The 25609-nt window shown below is 42.8% G+C and overlaps 1 protein-coding gene across 1 annotated transcript in view; it reads right to left on the bottom strand.

The window, feature by feature from the left end:
* The window catches only part of Greb1l (GREB1 like retinoic acid receptor coactivator), a 248203-nt gene that overhangs the window by 53419 nt on the left and 169175 nt on the right, over nt 1–25609 (bottom strand). Inside the window, exons 8-16 of the mRNA XM_028876702.2 lie at nt 20754–20882; nt 17694–17810; nt 16567–16686; nt 15440–15577; nt 13315–13500; nt 9349–9675; nt 7965–8093; nt 7276–7410; nt 3787–3984 (exon numbers count right to left, since the gene is read on the bottom strand). Coding sequence (XP_028732535.1) covers nt 3787–3984; nt 7276–7410; nt 7965–8093; nt 9349–9675; nt 13315–13500; nt 15440–15577; nt 16567–16686; nt 17694–17810; nt 20754–20882 — 1479 coding nt within the window. The remainder of the gene's footprint in view (nt 1–3786; nt 3985–7275; nt 7411–7964; nt 8094–9348; nt 9676–13314; nt 13501–15439; nt 15578–16566; nt 16687–17693; nt 17811–20753; nt 20883–25609) is intronic.

Raw genomic sequence — 25609 nt, 5'->3', positions numbered from 1 at the left:
ACCACTACCTCCCGGCCTCCCTGATGAAGTTTTAAATGATCAACAAGGGAGAGTAGAGTTGGTGTGATTAAGAGGTATGTTTCAGAAATGAAAACCTTTTTTCCACCACTTGGGTTAGCCTCCAAATTGCTGCCAATTCCTTAAAGCTTCCTTATGCCCATTTGGACCAGAAAATCTACTTGTAACCAACAAATAGCTCTGGTTGTTCATAATCTTGAGTATCTGCAAACACCAGAGTAGCTTCATTGAGCTCATCAGTATGACCTGTCCTCCTCTGGTACCCCACACCTGCTCCCGTTTGATGGGCACATCACCTGCACAAAGCAGGGAGCCCCCGACTAAGAACGGTCACTAGTATTGATTTGAACTGAGAGTGGCTTGCACTCTTATTGTGCAGTATCTTCGTGTTCTAATTGACAAATGTGGAGTTTCCTGAATTGCTATCACTTCAGATTATTGGGCAAGTTTGAGAAGGTTTAGCCCATTTCTTTCTCTTCTCAGCTTTGGCTTGTTTTCTTCTGTCCTCCCCTCCCTCTGCCCTTCATCCTCCATCCCCTCTTTCCTTAATCAGAAGAGGAGGCAAGAGACCAGCTTCACCCTGGGGCTGGGTCTGCAGCAACACAGGGTTCTGTTTTCATCTTTCTACTTCCAGTCACACACGAGCTGCCAAGGACAGGCCCTTTCTGCGAGTCCTGGACACGTCTCCTGTCTGGGCTCTCCAGCAGGCTGGCTGCTGAAATGCTCTCTTTAGGGAACTAGGTAAAGAGGGTCAGGAAGAAGACCACAGACTCAGTTATTCCTTCCTGCATCCTACCCCCTGTTCCTTTACTCCATTCAGACATGAGTTGTGCGCTTGCTCGGTGCCAGACTGGAGAGAGAGAGGCCCAAATGAGGCTCTGGGCATTCAACAGGGAAAGTATGGCTTTCTCTTGACGGTCTGTCTGCCTTCTGTGTCCCCAGGCAAGCTCACTCTCCATTTTCATGGTGGAATAGGAGGAAACTGAGTCAGATGGTTTCTGGGGAACCTTTTGTTTTAATGGCCATGATAGTTAAGTGGTGTTTTAATGAGTAATTTCCTACTCTGTCCTGGACAACTTCTCTTTACACATTAACATTTATATAGACTTTTCCTATTAACTAGTATGTGTGTCCCCCCACCAAAAGAAGGAACTTAAATATGAAGACACATTTTGGTATAGCTATAATATGAAACTGTGCATTCATTTAGAATGTTGCTTACAAAAGCTTTTCCTGGCCTGGAAATACACACACTGTGAGAGCAGTAACAGATACAGGCAGGAAGGAGGCACACACTAGGTGGTAAGTAGTTTGCTAACAACAAAGTTTTCATAATGTTATCCTTGGCTGTGGGGTTACACACATTTAATTTTGTGGAATTGAACCCAGGGCCTCAAACATGCTAACTACATACTCTATCACCAAACTATAACCTCAGTCCACAAATGTTTAAAATTTTCTACTTTGTTACTTTCACTCTTCAAAATGATATGACAGGGCCAGAAAGACGGCTCAGAGGGCAGATATGCTTGCTGTCCTGAGTGTGACCCTGGACCCCACAGCGGAAAGGGAAAACCAACTTCCAGAAAAAAAAAATTGTTCTTTGACTTTGGAGTATGTTCTGTGTCACACTCAAACACACACACACACACACACACACACACACACACACACACACACACTCCACAATCATGTTTTTCCCTATAATTAAAAAAGAATATTATTTAAGTATATAAAAGTGATTGTTACTATAATAATTTTTATCCACATTTTAAAAGACTCCCTGGAAGTCTATATAAATTTTGACAGACATCATTTATATGTATAGAATCCATAAGCTACATTTTTAGAAGTTCGAATTGATTAAATTTTCTGTTTTCAAATATAATGAAAATAAAATTCTTTAAGTAATTTTGTGTGCCAAAGCTAGGGGTGAGTATCAAAACTGCAATTTGCCTTGAGCTTTCCAGATCTGCCTATAACATGGGCCCCACCCAGATTGTCAGCCTGTAAAATCGGTCAGATTCTAGTGTCTTTCTGAAGAACGGCAATCTCAACATACATGGGAAGCCCCTGAGCTCTGAGAGGAGAGAAGGGAAGGCAGGCTGCTGAGAGGTCATCCCGGGAAAGGGCTCTGCAGATGACGCTCACCCAGAATAGGTGCTATGATGTGTTTGCTGAAGCATGACTCGAGATATCAGATCACAAACCAAGGGAGACTGCAAATGCCAAATGGTGTAAGTAAACTCCCTACAAGAGCAGTCATTCCCTCCATGTATGGAAGAGAAAAGCCAGGAGGAAGAGGTCAGGTTACTTGGTACTATGGAAGCCCATCCATTCCCCACAGTGGAGTGGGAGGACAGAAAACAGAGTATCCCGAGCTGAGGGAGCCTCTGGGACAGTCGTCAAGGAAGGCTTCCCTTCTTCCTTTGCTTGTTTCCAAAGGTCAGCGTAGCTTGGCATTCAGAGATTTAAAGGCTAAAGAGCAGATTGCGCTGAGGCCTCCTGAAGCTGTGGACAACACTTCCCATGTGTCAGGGAGACAGGCAGAAACCTACTGTTAGTTCACCTGGCCCCTGGAGCTCGAAAGGGAAGATTTCATAATGCTGCCATGCTGCTCGAAGTGTGGTCCTTTGACCAATAGCACCCAGGAGGTTGGGCAAAATACAGTCCGGGGGCTCCCTAAGCTATGGGGAGGGGGAATCTGCATTTAAAAAGATTCCCTGGAAATCTGTATAAAGTTTGACAGACACTGTCTATTGGTGTGGAATCCATAAGCTACATTTTTAGAACTTTGAATTCATTCAATTTTCTGTTTTCAAATATAATGAAAATAAGATTCTTTAATGTGGTAAAAAGATTAATCTTCCATCTAAAATCTGTGTCTTTCCCCTGGATAAGATAATCAGAAGGAATTTGACACTTAAATTTTTCTTTTTAAACCTGGTTTGTGCCAGGCAGTGGTGGTACATGCCTTTAATTCCAGCACTCAGGAGGTAAAAGCAAGGTAGCTCAAGGCCAGCCTGGTCCACAGAGCAAGTGCCAGGACAGTCAGGGGTACACAGAGAAACTCTGTCTCAAAAAACCAAAACTCCACCAAACCCCCCACCAAAAACAAACAACAACAACAACAACAACAAATACCTGGCTTATAGAAAAGCCAGCATTTTCTTAGCTATCCCAATTTTCTAAATTCTTTATAGCTTCTTATAATTCTAGGCAAATTTTATTTTCATGAAGAGATATATTTACCATAGACTAAAAATTTTGCTTTCTACCATTTATTTCCATGTTCTAGAGGGAAATGTTTCCTTGTATTTGGTCTCTAAGTTCTTGGAAATAATTTTAACTTGACTTCTTGTTGCTGATGTGGAAGTTGGTATTCTGGTGTCTGCTTTGAAAATGCACTGGCAACCTGATAAATGTTGGAGAACTCACCTCAGAAACGACCTGCCTGGCCATAGGAAGAATTCAAGTGGTGTTGCCCAGCATGCCAACAGGCTAGGCTCCCCTCAATAGTGAATGACCAGATTGCAGTCCCATGCATGACATCACAAACCTACAGCATCTGACAAGCACACACATCGATTTAGCCCTGGCCTCCAAGGGGAAAAGGTCTTGGAGAAAGCTTACAGATAAATTACATATTCCTGCAAGTGCTTTTTATTATGAAAGAATGTTTTAAATGTCTTCTAAACCTTTAGACTAAGTGAGAGGAAGGATGAAGGCTGGAACTGAACAGAAACTCACAGAAAAGTTCACTCTCACCTGATTGTCGGACCCGTTGGAGGGTTTGCTGGACCAGAACCTCTGATCGTGGGACGATGATAATGAAGTCCACTTTGCTAAAGTGGCCCAGGTCCAGGCTCTGGCTGCCACTGTCCGCGATTGTACACACCTGGGACAAGAGTCTTCTGGCAACTGTGAGCTGTGGTTGATAAATTTGGAAGGTTTCGTTATCTACATCTAAAATTAAAAAAAGTTATAAGAATAATATTAATTTAGTTCTTTGACAGGAATTATAAATCCATACGGAGATGTAAAACACAAGGAAGAAACAATTCTCATGACCAAGAATTTTCATTTAATATGGAGCTTTATGAATTTGCCTATGTCCCCCCCAAAACCTGACTGAGAAGATACGTTAAAGAATTGGATATGACAGTTTTACAGATGAATTACTTAAAAACTGGTGGATTATCTTACACCCCTTTTCCTAACAGTGGAGACAGACCACACTGCTACAGCTGGACCAGGACTCAGCTACAGAAAGGCAGTATTCAGTTCTTTAGGACACTCAGCACTGCCCAGTGCTCGGGCCCAGGCCTGTCGGGGGGGGGGGGGGGGCAGTGCTGTAGCTGTAATACTGCAGGATTCCATTAGGTTTTCCTGGATGACACCACAGGAAGCATTTCTTCTTCTCAAGTCAGCTGCAGTATGGCCTGAATCCCCTCTCTGTGACGAGACAACATGAACCAGAGACACAACCTTCATCTTTCTTCCTTTTCAGCCTGACTTTGCCAGCACTTGTGACCTGGCAGGCCTAAGAGGTGTGGTTACTGCCAGTGCTGACGCCAGGACTATCCAGAGACCCGCCTTGTGACCCAGCCAGCTGGCCTCCCTGTGGGTGACGCACTGCACTGTCCAGACACTCTTTATTACAAGCTCTTACCAAGCCATCCCTCCCTGTCCACGTCCCCCTCCCCACAGACAACAAAAGACGAAAGTGTAGTCGGCAAACTGCCCGGGCAGGCCACTGCCCCGCCTTCTTGAAAGGGTTGCTCCTTATCGGGGTCGTGTGCTGGCAGTCTGACTGAAACATCACAGGGCCTAATTAACCAGTGCTAATTAAAGTTGTCTAAACTCAACTGAGGTGTAGCTGAGGCAGCCAGTACTTACAATACCCTAGCTACGCTGGACACTGGCTGCAAGTGGCACTTGATAGGAGGTCTCCTTGCTGATGGAAAGAACAGACTGACAGAGCTGAATCCTGTGAGTTTGAACAGCAAGGCCGGGAGAACAGCTCAGTGGGAGGGGACACCACTCTTGCAGAGGACCAGAGTTTGGTTCCCAGCACCCATATCTCACAACTTTGGGGGATCCAATAACCTCTTCTGATCTCTGTGAGTATCTGAACATGCCTGGCTTACATTCACATAAACACACATATACACATAAGTAAAATTAAAAATAAAAAAATAGTACCAATGGAACACACCTATCTTCCAACATAAATAGGTTACTCATTCCTCAGTTCACAGGCTGGCTGGCTGGCTGGGAACCAAATGTATATATGGATTTGTATGTATAATTTAACTTAGCAAATTCTGAAGTTTGATGAAATATAAAACACTTATCCAAGGAGCATTTCTTGGTAAAATTTGTGTTATAACTTGAGTTTTTGTGCATGTGTGTGCAGATGTGTGTGTCTGTGTGCCACAGCCATGCAAGTGGAGGCCGTAGAGCACTTGCATGAGTTGGTTTTCTCCTTCTGTCATGTGACCCCTAGGGTCTGAACTCAGGTCATCAGGCTTGGCGGTAGTTGCCTTTACCCATGGAGCTATCTTGCTGGCTTCAGGCAACATTTCTATTCATTCATTCATTCATTCATTCATTCATTCATTCATCTATCTATTTATTTGATTATTAAATTATTTTATTTATTTATTTTGAGACAGGGTCTTACTATGTAACTGTTCTGGAACTCACTATGTATGTAGATCAAGGGTAGCCTTGAACTCACTGATACCCACCTGTCTCTGCCTCCCAAGTGCTGGGATTAAAGGTGTGCACTACCATGCCTGGTTGACATTTCTTCTTAAATTAAAAAAGATTTTAAAAAAATGTGCATAGTGTTGTGGTTGCATGTATGTGCCTGGTTCCCCTGAGGCCAGAGGAGGTGTTGGGTCCCCTGGGACAAGAGTTATAGATGGTAATGAGCTTCCGTGTGCATGCTGGAATGAAACCGTGGTCCTCTGAAAATCAGTCAGGGCTTTTAACTGCTTAGCCATCTCTCCAGCAACATTTCTTAAATAGGGAACCAAGGATGTACTTGGAGATCTGTATGCATTCTGGGAATCAAGGAATAACTAACTAATTAATTATTATTATGTGGTTATGCATAATGCGTGGTGTGCAGGGCGCATGTGTGGAGGCCAAAGGAGTTGGTTCTCTTCTTCCCCCTTTACATGGTTTTGGGATCCAACTCAGGCCACTGGCTTGGGCTGCAAGCAGCCTTTACCTGCTGAGCAGATTCTAAACTTATTAACAATGTAAAACTGTTAATACAAACCATTTTAGACATGCCGAATGATTGCTGTATTACCAAACATTGCCCGGAAGTCAGGACGCTGTGGCCCACATTCACGTTTGCTTTTACAAGAAGGTGATGCCAAGCCCTGCAGCTCCCTTCATTGCCCGAGTGCTCCACTACATAAACAATGCTTTCCTACCCAGAGGAGGCCAAATGGCCATCAGCAGCAGCTTATGTCGGGGGTATGCTTCTTTTCTGTACTTTGTCTGATGATACCCCTGTGAACTGGGGAAGGAATTTTTAATACCAAGGAACACAGTCTAATAATCTGCTTTCTCCCGCCTGGCCTCCTGCCCACCACTGACTCTTGTAGCGCAGATGATGTGAGGTGACGTTGTTCTGTCTGCCTGGAAGGCCATATACTCCCCGAGACTGCGGAGTTTCACAAGTCAGGGCGGAAGGGAAAAGTGAGACAGAGTCCTGCATAGTCTGCAGTCTACATAGTGAGTTTGAGGCCAGCTTGGACCAATAAAATCCCATCTCAAAAATATATATAATAAAATAAAACTGAGGATTCCTAGAATTATTCTATACAAAAAGAGGAGCTTCGTCTGAGTTCCAGGACAGCCAGAGCTACCCAGAAAACCTTGTCTTGAAAAACCAAAAAAATAGATAAATAAAGCTGGAAAATACCCATACACATAAAATTAATTAATTAGTTAAAAATTAAAAAAAGAGGAACTTCCTGAGGCAAAAAGAAATCAAATTTAAGGCCAGCCTGTGCAGATGAACAGGAATCTCTCAAGGAGAAGACTCCAAGGAGAAGACCACACAGCATTACTGCCAGTCTGAACTCAATGTACTGTGTAGACAACAATAAAAGCCTGTTGTAGCCTATGGCCGAGGACACCTCAAAACCCTGAGTTGTTGTTGTTGTTGTTTTTAAGCTTCTACAACATCTGTCCCGAGGGTTGATTCCTTCCTTTGGCCTCAGGCCACATTACCCAGGTTTTGTGTGGGGATCATAGCAGCAGCCTCCTGAGGTGACACACACTCCTTGAGGTCACCATTGAAAGGGGTGACCACACTGTCTCCTCTTCTTTGTTGCATTTTTTCTAGCAGCTTGTCCAGGTCATCGCCTATGTCAAGACAGTGGATTTAAGAAGGTTATAATGAGCGACATGCGGAGTGGTTCTTATCAGTGTCAGATGAGACAGTCGGGCTGGGTTCTCATCAAGATTTGTAAGTTGGCCTGCAATTCTGTTAGAATTCCTACCTGGCTGTCTCTCTGGCCAGTGTGTCTCTGCAGTAAAAGACATCTTTGATGGCATCCACCCCTGTGGGTACATGCTTACAACCAGCATACCTTCAACACTGGCTCTTTTCTGGCTTCCGTCATGTACAAAAGCAGGCAGAACAGACCTGCTCTGTTTCTATCTGACATATGAAAAAGCTTGGATCCAGGGAGAGACAGAGCGAACAGGCCGAGGTCAGCAACAAAGTCACAGCTGAGCCAGTCTCTAATCCTAGCATGCTCGTGCCTTCCTCTGGACCTCACATGGCATTAACCATTCCAAATGAAAGCTCAGCCACCAAACTTAAGCCCCACCTTCATCCCCGACAGGCTAAGATTTAAATTCAGACAATCACGCAACTGGAGCTGGCAGGGAGGCCCAATCTTACAACTACTTACCTAATGAGGTGGTTTTGAAGTGCGATGCCAGGAAACTGACCTTTCCTGTGATAAGCTCATAACTAATTTCTTTCAAAAACTCACTTGTGGTAAGCATGCTCTCTGCCAGAGCCCGGGACTGGTGCTGACCTGAAGGACAGAACAGGGTGATGACTCATGCCTGGAGCTAATGCTTGCTGCAATGTTGACTACGATAGCTACTGAAATGACAGAGGTCTAAAGCTACAGGGGATGTAACATGTCCAAAGGGGTATCTGAAACATCAATTTGAAGATTGTCTATAGCAACAACAACAACCAACAACAAAATGTTTGTAATATGATGCCAGGTGACTAAGAGGAAATGGTATGTTTTATGTTTGTAACTGTGAAAATGTATACATGCATATATTTAAAGGCCAGAGAAGTCCATGAGAAATGTAACTGTGTTTTTACATGGTTGTTCTAAGCAGTGACCTTAAAAACAAACTTATGTGGAACTATTTTTAGAATTACAAATATGAATGACCACACAGCCAGGAAAAGCTTTCTAGAACCCTGATATAGAAGGACGGGCAGACAGTTTGGCCAGTGCACGTTTGTGAGTGGGGGTGGGATTTGATCTCTATGGCAGGAAGTAGTGCGAGCCATTCAGTGAAGAAAGGAGAAATAAAAGTCTGAGTGCTGATGGCTATGAGGGATGGCACCTTGTCAGAGAGTCAACACAGAGCATATTTTATCATTTCTCTACTTTCTTGAGGTTTCCTGGGTGTTGTAGAGTAGGCTTTTCAGTGTGGAGAGCTCCTGGAAAATGTGACTGGCTGGCATAGAAACTTGCAAAATCTTTATAATTTATCTGTTTTTTATTTTATTTTTATTTATCTGTTTTTATTTTTATTTGTGTGTGTGTGTGTGTGTGTGTGTGTGTGTGTGTGTGTGTGTGTGTTTATGTGTTTATGTGCCACAAATGCATGCAGGATCCTGAAAATCAGACTAGGGTGCTGGATCTCCCCCAAACTGGAGATATAGACAGTTGTGAGCTGCCATGTGGGTGGGTGCTGGGAATTAAACCCAGATCCTCTGCAAGAGCAGCCAGGGCTTTTAACTACGGAGCCATCTCTCCAGCCCTAACACTTGCAAAACCTTTTAAGGATGGAAGTCACATGAGATGAGGGAATCTGTTTCAAGAATTAGCTTTAAAAGAATGTCTCCAGAACCAGGTGCTGGGGTACCAGCCACACTGAGGGCTTAATACCTGATCTGAGAAAGACAGGGAAGTTAAGAGTGGGGGGAGAAACTCAACCACGGCCATTAGCCAGAGAATAATCATGTGGATGCTGGAAACATCCACTTGCCCCTTTACAATGAATCAAACAAGTGACAAGATCAAGCCCCACCCCACTCACCTAATACCACCACACAGAATTCATTTCCTCTGACTTTAGATGCACAAATTGCTACAACATAGTCCGGGAGCCTCTGATAGTGTTTGACTTCACTGAGAAGCCTTAGAGTTTCTGAGATGCCCTCTGCCAGAGAGTTTTGGGTCACGATCACATGAACCATGTCTTGAGACACACTGGCAGCTAGCCTAGCAAGCCAGGGGAGCTGTCCCGGTGACACAGGTGTACAGGGGGCACCCATCTGCAGGGTTCGCTCTCTCACAGCAAATTCCTGCATCGCTCTCAGCATGATTTGCTCAAATTCTTCCCTGAGAGGTATCTGGTCAGGACCTATATTAAAGAGAATTACAACCAGAATTTAGACGATCAGAAAAGAGAGAAAACACATAGCACCTAGCATCCAAAACTTTCTCTAAACCTGCATTCTAACTAGCAAGTTTGTGATTTTATCAGGCAGTGGTCCCAAGTCACAGCTTATACTAACCACCTATGATTAGAAAATTCCCTTCTCACTGCTCCCTGGCTTCAATTCAAAACTCAGGCTCTGTTCTCCTGTACTCCAGTGCTGCCCTCTTTCAAGGAGGGTACATTATGGTACAAGACTGATTCTGTTGCATGTCCTGGGAGGCGATCACTTCCCAGCCTTGGCATTATGGATTCTGCTAATGACTAATAAAATGAGCCAATGCATTGGTATATAATCAATTTTAGGTTCCATTCATTTTGCATTTTATGCATAGAGACTTTAAAAATATTTTAATGTATTGTCTTCACTTAATTTTTACATTATCCATAAGAAAATTAATTGATTTTCCCAATTTACATGTTACACAGCTTCCAACTCTCCCCAGACAGAGAATGCTCCCTTCACCTCATTCTTCCCCTGTCCTCTGGATTGATAAATATGACATCTGGCCTCTTTCCCTAGCCATAGTTGAGCTAAGCTTACACTGATGAACTGTGGCCCTGGAATTAGAGAGATTTTGTTTCTTATGGTCTTTAGAAACTTAACCAGTCTTTAGAACAAACTCAGCAGGCACCCAAGTGGCACAAATTAACTAAGATTTCTACCTTTAGTTTAGAGGAAGACCTAGGAGTATACTGACTTGTTCTGCTCTTTCCCCCCATGTGAATCAGACTTGAGACTGAGGGTTCCTGCCAGCAGGAGCAGACTCTCAGTATCTGTGACCTGAGGGTAAGCACTGTCTCTAGCCCCAAGCTACAGCACAGAGGTAAGGGTGGACCTCTGTATGGAAGGCAATTTGGGAGAGTCAGAAACTATCGCTCCCTCTGATGGCAGTTAAGTGGTCTCCTGGACCTGCTCATCTTTTCTGGAAACTAAGAAAATAAGGGGCTTAATTATTATTTTTCTAAAGACAAGTAGGGTTATACAAAATACAGCATAAAAAATAGAACACATTCCAAAAAAAAAAATAATAAGTAATTTATATTGGAGGAGCCACTTTTTCAGAACTGGTTGAGGGTCAGGGAGAATGCAAACCTCATAGATAGGTGCTTGGTTTCTGTACATAGAAACAACAAGAAAACAGTAATGCTTACATTAAGTTTGTTTCTGGAGCTAGAGGCATAGCCTGGCACTTTCTATAGCCTGGGACATGAGTGAGGCTCTGGGTTTGAGTCTCAGGACTACACCCATCCAGCCTAAAACATTGGTTTCTCACATCCTTCCCAACTCTACCCCTTGCTAGGTAGTAGTGAACGGTGGGATTTGGGGCTTTGTTTCTAAATCAGTTGGGAGTCACTCAACCTCTGATCTTCATTCAGCTTTAATGAATTAGAATCATGGTGTGTGGTCACCACATTCATACTGTGTAGTGAGCTTGAAGTGGCTGAGTTTGTACTATCAAATGAAAGGAAGGTGGTCATTCTTTATAACTTTCTTTTGCCAGAGCATACGACCTGTCTCCATTTCCTAGTGTCTTCCATTGAAAACCTGAAAGGTTCAGTGGTCCAGTTTATAGCTGTGAGAGACCCAGGGCATACCAGGAGCCAGCAACACATTCTCTTGAGACATACAATGAATTCATGCAAAGGCGTCTGGGGAAAATAAAGTGGCACACCATGTTCCCAGCATTCTTTGTAATCTTAAAATTCATTTGTAAAGTTTGGATTGGATTACTGTCTACGAAACAAAAAGTGGAAGGACATGAACTCAGGTTCAGACAAGAGAAGATCTCTTAGAACAACACGTGTTTTCCACTTCGCCATCACTCAGTCCTGACTGGATTCTAGGAGCCTTTTCTCCACTTCTTCCAAGCACAGCAATGGTAATTTTCCCCTGGAGAGCTATCTCCAGAGCATCAGCTCTGATGGCTTTTCAGATGGAGCCACCACAATAGGGAGGAACATGTTTCCAGCAGACCTGGAGCCCACCTGGATTTGCTGATTCCATTATCTACTTCAAAAGGGTTTTCAGCTTGTGAAATAACTGAAAAAAAATGAAGTGACTATCATAGAAAGGCCCTTTCTTTCTGAAGAATCTTGCTTTTCTTTTTCCCTGTCAGTGCTCAGAGAAACCAAGTATTACGGCTGTCATTTTAGAAGTCTGGATAATTTTTTAAATGTCTATAATCTATGCATATGTGAAAATATTCTTGTTGCTTCTCAAACTTAGAGGGACAGAACATTTTTTTAAAGCACACCAGAACAACCTGTTGGGCGACAGAGAAGTCCCAACACACAGACCCAGGTGAAAGGAAGGAAAGAGGGAGGGAGAGAAGCGGGAAGGGGGAGGAGCTATTTACACTATATGCCGACATTCCTAATGACTAGAAATAAAATTCTGGAGAGAATTGATCCTGAAGAGCAAAAAAGAATCTTGTTTAATTAATCAGAAATATCTAAGTTAAGAGGATTTTAATAACTTGAAAGAAGATATTTTATTTTTTGTCCTGTGGTTTAATGATTAACTAGGACCCTGGTTTTCTTGGAAGGTTTTTAAGGTTGAAAAGAAAAGACAGAATGGCCTGCCTGCCTGCCTTACTGAAGCACTGTCCTCTGAAGCTCTGTTCTCACTGGCTTTGGGAGTATCCAAGGTATGCTTTCTGGTCTTGGAAGATAGTCCACAGTCCAAAACATGGAGATTTAAATTTGCGACATCAAAGGAGCCAGAACAAGGTGATTTTTATAACTTTTTAACTTACCAACAAGAACAGTTTTCAAGTTACAGATTTACTGTGAAAGCAGGTTCCATGGAAAATGAGGTTTAAAAAGACCCCTGTCAGAATAGTGTCCACGTCAGGGTAGAGCCCATATCAAGGAGCCTCCTGGGAAATTAAGGGTCCTTGCCAATATTGCTACATGATACTGGAAAGGCTATACCTGGCTTGCTGAAATTTTTACTTTTTAAATACTATCTCAGTAGTTTTATGGTTTCTTAACACCACAGTACTTTGTAACATTAAGAAAAAAACCTCATGAATACATACAAAATTTTTTTATATGAAAATTTGCACCTCAAACATTTTCCTAAGCAAATCAATGGTGTGAAATCCCAGAGAGAATGTGTAATTAGGCTGAGTATTTGATGGCTCATTGCAGTTTGCAAAATAAAGGACATTTCCATGTAAATGCTGCTGAGCCACCACAGTGTTGTTAGGACACCTGCCTGTACTCACTGTAGGTTCAGAGGAAGTGAAGGGTTCATGACCTTTGCATCCCTCTTACCCTAAGGCCTTCCTTCCCAAAAGGAATAGGGAGCATCATGAACTGGACACTAGGGGGAGCAATTTGTCTCTTTTATAACACAAGTGTGGAAAAAAGTGTGGAAAAAAGGCAAAGCTACAGTGAGGAAGGGAAAGTCGGAAGTCTGGGTAGAAGGAGAAAAACTTAGAGACAAGAGAAAGAATAGAGGAGCCAGGCAGGCAGATTAATTGAAAAAGGACACAATACATTCCAAAAAAACCAATGTAAAAGGTTCCTGGCCCATGACTCTAGAGAACAACTTACCTAACCGTACAAGATACTGTATAGTCAGAAGGATCATGTTCTCCACACTCAGGAGCTGGGTGCTAGTCAACCCTAACTGCTCCAGATCTTTGTTTTCCAACTGTGGAATCTTGTAGCAATTCACCAGCAGAGGACTCACAACAATGTCACCAACATTTCCATAGAAATAGGGTAAAGTGCCGTAGCCTGCCCCAAAAGAAACAGTCAGTAAGCATTTCTGAGTTCAGTCAGGCACACCAGCTCAGTGAGACTCGAGGATGCTCAGAACCCTCTGCCCTCTGCGATGGCCACCTTAGGGACTCACCTGCATGATACACTCTATAGAAACTGAAGGGAGCCCTCCAGTTGTATCAGTTCTGCCACAGAGCATCAATGTGATGACAAATAGTTCCTGATCAACTTCCTTTTCAGATGAGAGAACAAACTATGATAGCATTTCACTTCCCCCGTGTCCTGGGAGGTGGGGGAAGTGAAGCTAGACTCATCAGTAAACCCATAGTCTCCTAAACGGTAGCAAATGCTTGGAGATTTCTCACTTGTTTTACCATATTAGTGTTTTGGGTTTTTTTTTTTTTCTTCAGATTTTTTTTTTTTTTTGTTTTTGTTTTTGTTTTTGTTTTTTCGAGACAGGGTTTCTCTGTGTAGCTTTGCGCCTTTCCTGGGACTCACTTGGTAGTCCAGGCTGGCCTCGAACTCTCAGAGATCCGCCTGGCTCTGCCTCCCGAGTGCTGGGATTAAAGGCGTGCGCCACCACCGCCCGGCTCAGATTTTTATGTGTATAAGTATTTTGCCTGAATGTATGTCTGTGCATCATGTGTGTGTCTGGTGTCCACAGAGTTCAGAAGAGGGTACTGGATCCCCTGAAACTGGGGCTAAGGATGGTTGTGAGCCATCACATGGGTGCTGGGATCTGACCCTGGGTTCTCTGCAAGAGCAGCAAGTGCTCTCAGCAACTCATCTACCACTTTAGCCCCTGCACTGGTGTTTTTTGTTCGCTTTTCTGAATGCCAGGGATGCTTCAAAGTACCTTATATAGTACAGAAATATGTTGAAAAGGTACCCTGCCTTGGTGGTGCAGTAAAGAGAATCATCCTTCTCTGTGAGACTTCTTTTTGAGACAGGGTCCCACTAAGTGGCTCTGGATAGAACTCAATATGTAGACCAGGTTAGCCTTGAACTCACAGAGACCTCCCATGTTGGGACTAAGGGCATGTGCCACCACACCTGGTCTCTGTGAGAATTTCTAAAAGCCAAGTGTCAAAGGAACAAAGGCCCCCACATTCCTCATCTTTCCAAGGCTTAGCTGCATTATGCTGATGCTAAGAACCTCCTGAGCCATTGGAATTTAAACCACTGGGATTCCCCCAATACCACCAGACCCAAGATCAGTGGATAGGGTGACCTGATAAGCTTGAAGTAAAAACACCCAAGTCAACAGAGTCAGGAGCAGATAATGACTCACGTTAGCACACCCCGCCTGCTTTATCACAGAAAGAAAACAGGCAGTCTCCCTCTGGTCTAGACCCGCCTGTCTCTGAGGCCTTCAGATATGAGTACAAAAGGTACTCAATTAGTTGGAGAATGAAAGAGTTGGAATCCTAGACTTGAGACCCCTAAACACCCTCATACTTTCACTGGCCGTCAGCAGCCTGGAGGACTGACTCACAGAGACAGCCGCCGCCGCCCCAGGGCATGCCTGGTGTGCTAGAGTGAGGTCTGTCAGCTGCCTTAGTTTGTTTCTTTGCTTTGAGGATTGGCTTGTCTGCCCTTTCCTCAGCCTGTGCACTTTGAGCAGGCTTCGGCACACAGCTTGAATCTCAGCATCTGAAAGTTTTCTAAGACCCTTCCAGAAAGAGGTAAACCCTCTCTCCCAAGACTTCTTGAAACTCTTGGCAGTGAACCTCTCCGAGCTCTCATACTCCATTGTGTCATGACGTTATCCAAGTGTGTGGTAACCGTGGTTTCCTGACTCCCCCGCTGTACAGATTCTCAAGGGTGAGAGCTTAACACCGTATGAAGGGACTGGTCAAGGGAGGCTGATACAATCAATAAAGACAAACACACATACTCATGAGTGTCCAGGGGCTGGAGAAGGAGTCTAGATGATAGAATTCCTCTCCCTTACCTATCAGGATCACTGGTCTAACTCCTGAGTTACTCAGCAGGTTTTCAGGAACAATCACAGTTTCCCCTGCAGGGACAGGCCGAGGCTGGAGAATTCCAGTTAACGGGGTCTGTGGAACTGGGGTAGATAAGAGGGGCTCTGGAAAGAAAAAAGTTGTTTGATGAGAAAGATTAGGCATGGGGGCTAACTGGAAAACTTCAGGAGCCAATGCAGTTTTAATACTTTAGAAGTTATAGAAGTCCAATAATTTACTGTGTGTGGTTTCTTTTTCATTAACATACAAATTACAGAAAATTAGAAGAAAAACAGGTAAGAAAACAAATCATCCACAATCATCTCAATGTGGATAATGACCACAGAGAATTCTGGTGGCTTCTTCTAAGCAATCTTTTGGATTTAGCTTTGTATTTCATCTTTACCAGTGCCCTAGTGACCAAAGGTGTGGTTTTTCCATTACATAAAGCTGAAAACAGAAACATGTGACAGAGATACTCATTATTAATCATTTCTATCTGGAAGCAACTGTGGTAACATATTGCCATAGCTCTTTGCATACATGAGGTTTCTATCAGTCTTTAAAACTATTTAAGCAAATTAAAAAGTGTGTAAAGACCCCTGTGTGGTTCTTGGGGTTGGAACACTTGTTACTGTCAACTTAGTAGAACAGGTAGACAAATGTTTGGACACTTAGCTGTGGACACGTTTAGACACAGTCTGGATAGTATGAGGGAGAGGCAGGTAACTCTTCGTAGCATAGCTACAGACTAAACCATACAGCCAAAGTAATCAAGAAGTGTCAGACACAGAACACATCACAGAAGGCCCGCCCTGACACCACTGCTGACAAAGCAAGTCCCTGTGGTGATTGTTAGCGTCAGACCTTATGCAACAAATGACTTATCAATTACATGGTTTAAAACTAAGATCAGTTGAAATAGTACACGAACTTATAGGGAAGGACCACATTATGGAGACAAAATAATAACTACTGTCAATACTCTTACATAATACTACTAATCACAATGATTGATTGAGGACATTTGTCTTCAAACGGTAAGGGCAGGAGCAGAATTTTTCTCTGCTAATTAAAGAGAAACGTTCAAACACATCTTCAGTCAAACTCTCACCGGTTCTTGAAAGAGGGCGAACTGTAGGAACAGGTACGACCAGAGCAGGCTGGGAGACAGGGGACCCCGGGTACCATCCCCGGTGGCGTTTCTTTGGTGGGCCAGAAATGAACATGTTAGCTGAAAACAAAAGGAAACAGCTTTGTCCTCAGCAATGGGGAAGAGAGAAAGAACACCAAGAGATCACAAGGCCTTTCCTTTGATCTACTCAGAGGGTCTGAGTCGCTGTCCTATGGGCAATGACAGAGTTAGAGAAAGTCACGCTATCAATCCGACACCACATGAACAATCGTAACCACATGCTGCTTTACACTTGACAATTTTAAACAGATTATTTAATTTGATTCTATTGACATCTCTGTTAAGTTATGGACAAGTCTACCTGGTAAATGGAGAAAAAGTATCTCATGTCAAATAAATCTTTTCAAATAGAGTTCTGTACTTTGGTAAGTAACAGACAGATGTGAGTTTTTAAGATTCTTCGCTATAATTTTTATTAAATACTGATTTCCCAGTTAGGTTTAACCACATAGAATCACCAAGACATTTAACAGTTACTGTTTACATCAATCATAAACTTTTAAAATGTTGTGTTTTAAGCAAAGGGAAGGCTCTACAGTATGTGTTCAGATAATTAATTGTTCAAAAATCTGTGGCACTGGGCTAAAGGGATGGTTCAGTTGGTAAAGTGTCACACAAATGTGAGGTCCGAGAACAATCTTCAGAATGCATGTAAAAAAGCCAAGCACAGAGGCACGTGGCTTTAAAATCACTGCTGTGCAGACCGGAGGATCCTGGGGATTACTGAATAGCCAGTATACCCAGTCTATGGACTCTGGGTCTCTTACTGAATAATGTGTAGAGCTATAGGGGATGACAACTAGTATATATAGACCTCTGGTCTCCACACACACAAGTACATATGCACATAGCCCTCATCTCTCTCTCTCTTTCTCCTCTCTCTCTCTCTCTCTCTCTCTCTCTCTCCCTCTCTCTCCCCCTTTCTCTCTCTCTCTCTCTTTTTCTCTCTCCCTCTCCCTTTCTCTCTCTCTCTCACATACACACACACACTACACACACACACACACACACACACACACACACACACACACACACACACACTGTACCTTGGTCTATGGATGTGTAGCTAGGTCTTGGTGACAAAGAGTAGTTCCCAGGGCGGGATGGAGTGGAACTGGATGTGCCACTCTTCCCTCCATGGCTAGTGGTCCCATTTGCTGCTTCTGTAGAACAGAAAAGCAGCAGTTCAGAACAGAGGTTTGGAGGACACTGTGAAGCAGCAGACATCTGGTAAACATCACACTTGAGGATTCAGGGAAACTTCATAGATGGGACTCAGCCTAGTTACATAAAACCAACTACAACTATCAGAGCAATTACCTTCATTAAACTTAACTGTCAGGCATGTCAGTGACTAGAATAAATTAAAAAAGTAGAAGTGCCCAGGAGTAATTTACCCTAACAAATCTTTTAGAATTCTTTTTGAAGAAGTCTTTGGAGAGAGTAGGTAAATAAAAGGGAAAACTTAATAGAATTTTAACACTACTTCATGGAAAATTTCAAACACAAAAGGAGAGAGAGCAGTGCAATGCATATTTATATACCCACTGCCCAGGTCCTGTGTTTATCTCCTCATGCAGTCTATCTTGCTCATCATACTCTGACCTGCTTTCCCAGCGCAGATACACAGTGTTCTGGTTAGTTGGAAGTAACCGAACCATCTATAATTTCATTGATAAGCACTTCTACAGATATTGCTAAAAGAATTTTTAAAATATATTTGCAATAAAATTATTATACTTAAAATCAACAGTGATTAATAATTTAATATCAAAATTTCCCATGAGAAAATTCTAAATTTTCTCAGTTACCTCAGAAATAGCTTAAAGAAATGGCTTGTTCAAACTGGAATTAAAAAAAGAACTATATGTTTGAACTTAGGTGGCATATGCTTTAGGCTTTTTTTTTTAAATAAAAGATTTACTTTTTTTTTTTTTTTTTTTTTTTTTGGTTTTTCGAGACAGGGTTTCTCTGTGTAGCTTTGTGCCTTTCCTGGAACTCACTTGGTAGTCCAGGCTGGCCTCGAACTCACAGAGATCCGCCTGCCTCTGCCTCCCGAGTGCTGGGATTAAAGGCGTGCGCCACCACCGCCCGGCAAAGATTTACTTTTATTATTTTTAATTTGTGTGTGTGTGTGTGTGTTCCTGCATGTAGTGCTTATGTCCAAAGAGAGGCTAGAGACCCTGGAGCTGAAGTTATAGGCAGTTGTGAGCCACCTGATATGGGTGCTGGGAACTGAACTCAGGTCCTCTGAAAAAGCAGTATAGTCTCTTAACCACTGAGTCATTTCTCCAGCCACTTTAGGTTTCCTTTAATCTAAAAAAAGGTAATTTCTTTTCTTTTAAAAAATATTTCTTGTGATTACTTTTTCTTTTGAAAAACCTTGAAGAATTTGCTGACTTAATGTTCCTAGTATCATTGAACATCCTTGTGTCCACTGTATTTCCAATGAACTAATTGTCAGAGGCCTGGTCAAATTCATACTCTCTCTCTCTCTCTCTTTTTTTTTTTTTTTTGCAAAAGACATCTCAAAGACAGCTGCAAATATTCACCAGGAGGCAGAGAGGATGTTAGGATGTGAGGATGTGGAAGGTTTCTCTCTTCTGAGGATGTTAGGGATGATTAGTGGGGATTCATAATTTGTCAGCCTCTTTTTATTTTTAAAACTTCATTTTTAGTTCCAGGTGCCATGGAACTCTCCTTTAATCCTAGCACTCAGGAGGCAGAGGCAGGTGGATCTCTGTGAGTTTGAGACCAGCCTGGTCTACAAATCGAGTTCTAGGACAGCTAGAGCACACAGAGAAACACTGCCTAGGAAAAAACAAAACAAAACAAAATAATAAGTAATCAAATAAATTTTCATTTTCATTTTAATTATGTGTGTCTGTGTGTGGGTTTGTGGATATGCATGTGGTAACCACAGAGTCTAGAAGAAGCAATCAGATCCCCTGGTCTCCTCAGCTGGGAGTTGCTGGAAGTAGGTACTGGGAATCAAACTCCCATCCTTTGTCAGAAGCATCATGCATTCCTTTTCTTTTTGGTTTTTTGAGACAGGGTTTCTCTGTGTAGTCCTGGCTGTCCTGAAACTAGCTCTGTAGACCAGGCTGGCCTCAAAGTCACAGAGATCCACCTGCCTCTGCCTCCCGAGTGCTGAAATTAAAGATGTGTGCTACCATTGCCCAGCTTGCAGCATACATTCTTAACTGCTGAGCATAATTCTTGCATTATGGAGTCAACTGGATGATTTTAGTAACTGCCTTGATTACTGATCTATTACTTCATTAATTTTTTTCACCATTGTGAAAACTCAACTTTAGTTTGTTCATATCTGAAATCTAACTAGGAGATAAATACTGTAAGAGTTGCTGGACTGGAGTAAAAAGCAAGGTGGGTTTTGTAAACTGTGATGTCTAACTTTTGGAACATGTCCCAAAATGATAGGCTCTCTGTCTTACCATTTCTTCTTAAGCACTGGCTTTCTCTAGGATTCCATCCTTCATTCATAGCCTGCCTCATCATGTATCTTTCGTGGCTAATATCAACTGTGGTGGTTTTACACCTGCCTCTGCCTCCCGAATGCTGGGGTTAGAGGTGTGCATCACCACACCAGCTCCCGGGTTCTTTTTGTCATGCGTTTCTGCTGTCACTGGATATGAACTGTCTTTACCTCATTCCTTTGGACAGTACCTACATTCTCATTTTAAGACCAATCTCCTGTCAGGATCCACCCGTCATTCCTGAAATGCTGGCTACAGCATCTCGAAAAGATCTTGTAAGTCTGTCACCTTCCCTGGATTATGAGACATTTGGGGTCAGGCATTACTTGTTTTTATAACCTCAGGTGCTAGTCACAGCTGGAGTATAAGAAATATTTGTTGAGAGTAACCAAATTCTAGTCCTCTGTGCTCTAAATGTCATTTTGACCCCTCTGGTTGGAACACAGAGAGCAAAGCTTTGTCTAATATTGCATTATTTTAGGCAGTCCCATGGCTGTCTTCGACTGGCAGGTAGAAGGGGTGTCTGTTTTCAAATACTAATTTGTCAATTAAATTTCACATAAGTCATTTGGTATTTACCAAAAGAAAAGGAAGGAAGGAAAACATCACCTGCAACCAAAGTCTTCCCTGCAGTCTGCAAAGATAAAGGCAGTGGTTTCACAACATTCTTGTTCCGGGTCAGGTCCTGAGCGCCACTGAAATTGATTGCAGAATTAGCTGGACTGAGAACCGGCGAATCTTTAAAATGAGAGAGGTTGTTTAAATTAGCAAGCATTTATATATGCAGGAAGAAAGTTAATTTGGCATGGGTGAGCTGAGGAAAAGCAGAAGGGAGGGGTTAGCTTCTTGGAACTATTCAGATGTTTTAGAAAGGTCAATTTCTATTTACTTGGATTTAATTATTTTTTATTCAACGAACATGCACTAAGAGTTAGGTGTTAGGTGCTACTGTAAGTGCTTCAAATATATTAATTCACTCGATCCATGTAATATACTTTAGTACTTTAGGTCACGGAAGTTGGTCAAACTCAGATGACCTGTCATTGGTCCATATCCAAATTATGTTTACAGTTCCTTCAAAAACACATTTTAATGAGATACATCTATTCAGATAAGTTTCTTGTGTGTGTGTACATGCTTGTGCTTGTATGCAATCATATGTGTATGAATACATATGTGCAGAAGTATGTGCATGTGCACATGTGTACACGCATGTGTGGAGGGCAGAAGTCATGTCAGGCATCTACCTCAATTGCTCTCCACTCTAGTTTTTGAGACAGGGTTTCACTGAACCAGGAGCTCACTGATTTGGCAAGAACAGCTGGCTGGTGAGCCTCAGATATCCTCCTGTCTGATTTCCCAGCACTGATCGACAAGCACTGTGGTGTTTGCCTGTAATCCACGTATGTGAGAGGATGGCACACAAGAATTGCAAGTTCAAGGTCAGCCTGGGATAGATGGTAACTCACAAAAAAAAAAAAAAAAAAAAAAATGGGGCGGGCTTCCCTGCTGCCTAGCTTTCAGTATCAGAAGGAGCTAAGCCAGCTGCTGAGGGAGAAATGCATCAGCCATTTCTCTAGCTGTGAACCCTGAGGGTTACAGTGATGACCACATGATGGGCTGTGCCATGGGTGCAACAGCAACATGAATGTCACGGGATAAGCAACGGCTTTCTGAGTGGCTTTAAGGCCGGCTCCCTAGGAAGGAAGTGCATGGGCCTGCAAGCCCGACAAAGAGCCATGGCTAGGGAGCTCACAGGCCCTGAGTGGGAACCTGCTATTATTGTCAGGGCAACCCGCTCCCCTCTGTGTCTCTCTGCTCATAGATCCATGGAGCTCTCAGTCCTCTTTGTGCAGTGGATGGTGGTTAACACAGAAACTCACAACTGGACAAAAATGGATGGCTATTCCCCATTCTCTCCCCAAGGCTCAGGGAATACCATGGAAGAAGACTACAGGCATGAGGGGCTGGGCAGGCCTGGGGTAGGGGTGAGGGCTGCCTTCTAGATATGGCAGGACCTGCCTACAATCATCACGGATGGAGAGGAGTGAGCTCCTGCCTCTAGCTGAGGAACTATGGGCAACTGATGGCTGCTGGGGAGGGAGAGTCAGTTTTCTTTAAGGGTGCGGTCACGGGTAGGTCGACCAAATACGGAGGACAGCCATGAGTATAGAGACCAGTGAGTTATTAAAAAAAATAAAAAGAGGATGTGGAGTTGGGAGGAACCAGTGGGGTAAGGAGTGTACCAACGGGAGGTAAGGGGAAGGGCAGAGGATGATTATGATCCAAATGCATTATAAGTATATACTAAATTCTCAGAGAGTTAATGAAAAGATCACATTTTAAAAGGGTGTGGGAGCAGAGGGATGGCCCAGTGGATACACAGAACGGTGACAAGCATGGTTTCCACCTGGGTTCAGATCTCCAGCACACATGTAAAAAAGCTGAACTTGTTAGCATTCACACAATAAAATACAACAAATTTTTATAAATGATGTAATATCTAAATTTGTTGGTTATATTTAGTACAATCATTCAGTATTAAATTCTGTTTATAAAAGTATTAAAATTATAACTATGAATAAACTGTACAAAAGAAGTAAAAGCTTATACTATGAAATGTTAAAGAAAACTAAGTAACTGGGTGGTGGCGGTGCACAGCTTTAATCCCAGCACTTGAGAGGCAGAGTCAGGTGGATCTCTGCGAGTTCAAGGCCAGCCTGGTCTACAGAGTGAGTTCCAGGATAGCCAGGGCAGTTACACAGAGAAACTTTGTCTCAAAAACCAAAAACAAAAACTAGTAAATGGGAAGATACCATGTGCTCACAGACCAAAAGACTTAGCAATGATAAGATGGCCCAAGTATTCTGAAGGTTTCCTGAAAGCTGCACCAATATTCCAACCCACTTCTTCCTAGAAATTGGCAAGCCAATCCTAACATTCACATGGAAACACAAGGGACTCAAGGAAACCAAAATAATTTCTAAAAAGAATAGCAATGCTAGAGAACTTACTTTTCCTGTGTCAGAACCTCATACAACATGATACATGTGGTATTGGCACAGGATACACACAGATAAGAAAATCCCATTTAAAGTCTTCATATAAACCCTTTGATTTTTATGATCAATTGAATGTGTTAGGAAAATTCACTGGATAAGAAAACAATTTTTTTCCAGCCATTAGTTTGGGGATAACTAGTTAGCCTATACAATGGCCCTCAACTGCCATACCACACATAAAAATGAACTTAAAATGTATTTAAATGTAATGGCTAGGATCTCTGTGAGTTCCAGGCCTACTAGGGTGGCATAGTGAGACCCTATCTCTAAAAATATATAGCTACATGTAATAGCTAAAGCTATAACACTCTCTCAAAACACAGAAGTGGTGCTCATGACCTTGAATTAGGCAATGGTTTTTTAGGTAAGAGCCAAGACCATAAGTGACAAAAGAAAACATCGAAACTGAAGTAAAACTTTGTGCTTCAAAGAACATAATCATAGAGTGAAGGAGCTGGGTGCGGTGGTACACACCTTTAGTCTCAGCACCCTGGAGAAGGCAGAGGAAGGGAGGGAGAGAGGGGGGGGAGAGAGGGGGAGGGAGGAAGGGAGGGAGAGAAAGAGACAGAGAGAGACAGACAGACAGACAGAGACAGAGACAGAGAGAATATCTGCAGGATGGAAGAAAACCTTTGCAAAAGATTTATGCCCCAAATATGTAAAGTCCTCATAAGTCTATAAAAAAAATAAGCAGCCAGCTAAAAAAGGGGCCAAATGAATTATATATGCATTTCTTAAAATACTCATATAGTCAATAAGCATATGAAAAACTGCTAAGCCAGGTGGTGGTAGTAGTGGTGGTGGCGGCGGCGGCGGCGGCGGCGGCGGCGGCGGCGGCGGCAGTGGCCTTTAATCCCAGCACTTGGGAGGCAGAGGCAGGTGGATCTCTGATTTTGAGGCCTGTCAGTCAGGTCTACAGAGCAAGTTCTAGGACAGCTAGAGCTACACAGAGAAACCCTGTCCTGAAAAAACAATAAAAAAGACAAAACAAAAACAAAAGAAGAAAGAAAAACTGCTAAACACAATTAGAAACTAGAGGAATGCAAATCAAAGCTACAGTGAGCTACTACTTCATCAGAGAACGCTGTAATAAAAGGTGAAGGAAACAGCACCGGCAAGGGCCTGGGAACACTGGCCATTGCGTGTCAAAGCACAGATTGGGGCAGCCTTATTGGCAATGGTTCCTCCATTGCAGTGTTAATGTAAGACCCAGAACTCTTCCAGGCATGAAATGAAAGAGAAATGAAAACACATGTCTATACAAAGAAACTGCCCATGAATGTTCACAGCAGAATTATCTTCATTTCATTGGTTGACTGACTGTTGGCTGGAAATTGAACATGCTGTCCATAAAGCCCTCCAGTGGGCCCCACTGATATCCCTCTAAGTCTCCACGTTACCTACTAATTGATAAATGAATGAACAAATTTCAGTTTGTTTAGACAACAGAATGGTACTCATCAGGGGAAGGAATGATCACCGGCATTTGCTATAAATGAGTCATGTGAAGGAAGCTGGTTGGTAAATGTCAATAAAATACCCAGAGTCAACAACCAGCAGAAACAGAAGGCAGACTCTGGGCTGCTCGTGGGTGAGGAAGGGTTAAGTAAGGACTGTGAGGGATCTTCTCAGGTTGCTGAGACACTTTACCAGGCACAGTAGTGCACTGAGGCAGGAGGACCAAGGCTTTCCTGAGATTTATGTGAGATAATGTATTGACTTACAAACTTTTTTTTTTTTTTTTTTTTTGGTTTTTTGAGACAGGGTTTCTCTGTGTAGCTTTGCGCCTCTCCTGGGACTCACTTGGTAGTCCAGGCTGGCCTCGAACTCACAGAGATCCACCTGGCTCTGCCTCCCGAGTGCTGGGATTAAAGGCGTGTGCCACCTCCGCCTGGCTACTTACAAACTTTTTTTTTTTTTTTTTTTTGGTTTTTTGAGACAGGGTTTCTCTGTGTAGCTTTGCGCCTTTCCTGGAGCTCACTTGGTAGCCCAGGCTGGCCTCAAACTCACAGAGATCCGCCTGGCTCTGCCTCCCGAGTGCTGGGATTAAAGGCGTGCGCCACCACCGCCCGGCCGGCTACTTATAAACTTTTAATGGCTGAGTTGTATATGAATTACACCTCAATATCAATGAAACCATTATTCAAAAATGCTGCAAGTATATCCTCAATATAAATAAATCTTTTAAAAAATGCTGTGAGTAAAATTATAAGGCAAATGAAACCCATATAAGTGATAGCCTGGTCAACAGAATCCAGAAAGAAAATAGCTTCTCCTTGTTGCCCTGCATCTCACCGGTCACCTTTCATGCAAGGGCTTCATTGGACAGTGCTCTGTGAACTCATTCTTTTGGAGAAGTTCACATTTCAAGTCCTACAAGTTCATATTTGGTTTTTCCAGCTT

Source organism: Peromyscus leucopus, chromosome 19 (assembly GCF_004664715.2).
Source record: "Peromyscus leucopus breed LL Stock chromosome 19, UCI_PerLeu_2.1, whole genome shotgun sequence".
Taxonomy (NCBI): domain Eukaryota; kingdom Metazoa; phylum Chordata; class Mammalia; order Rodentia; family Cricetidae; genus Peromyscus; species Peromyscus leucopus.
This window is presented reverse-complemented; position numbering and strand designations above follow the sequence as displayed.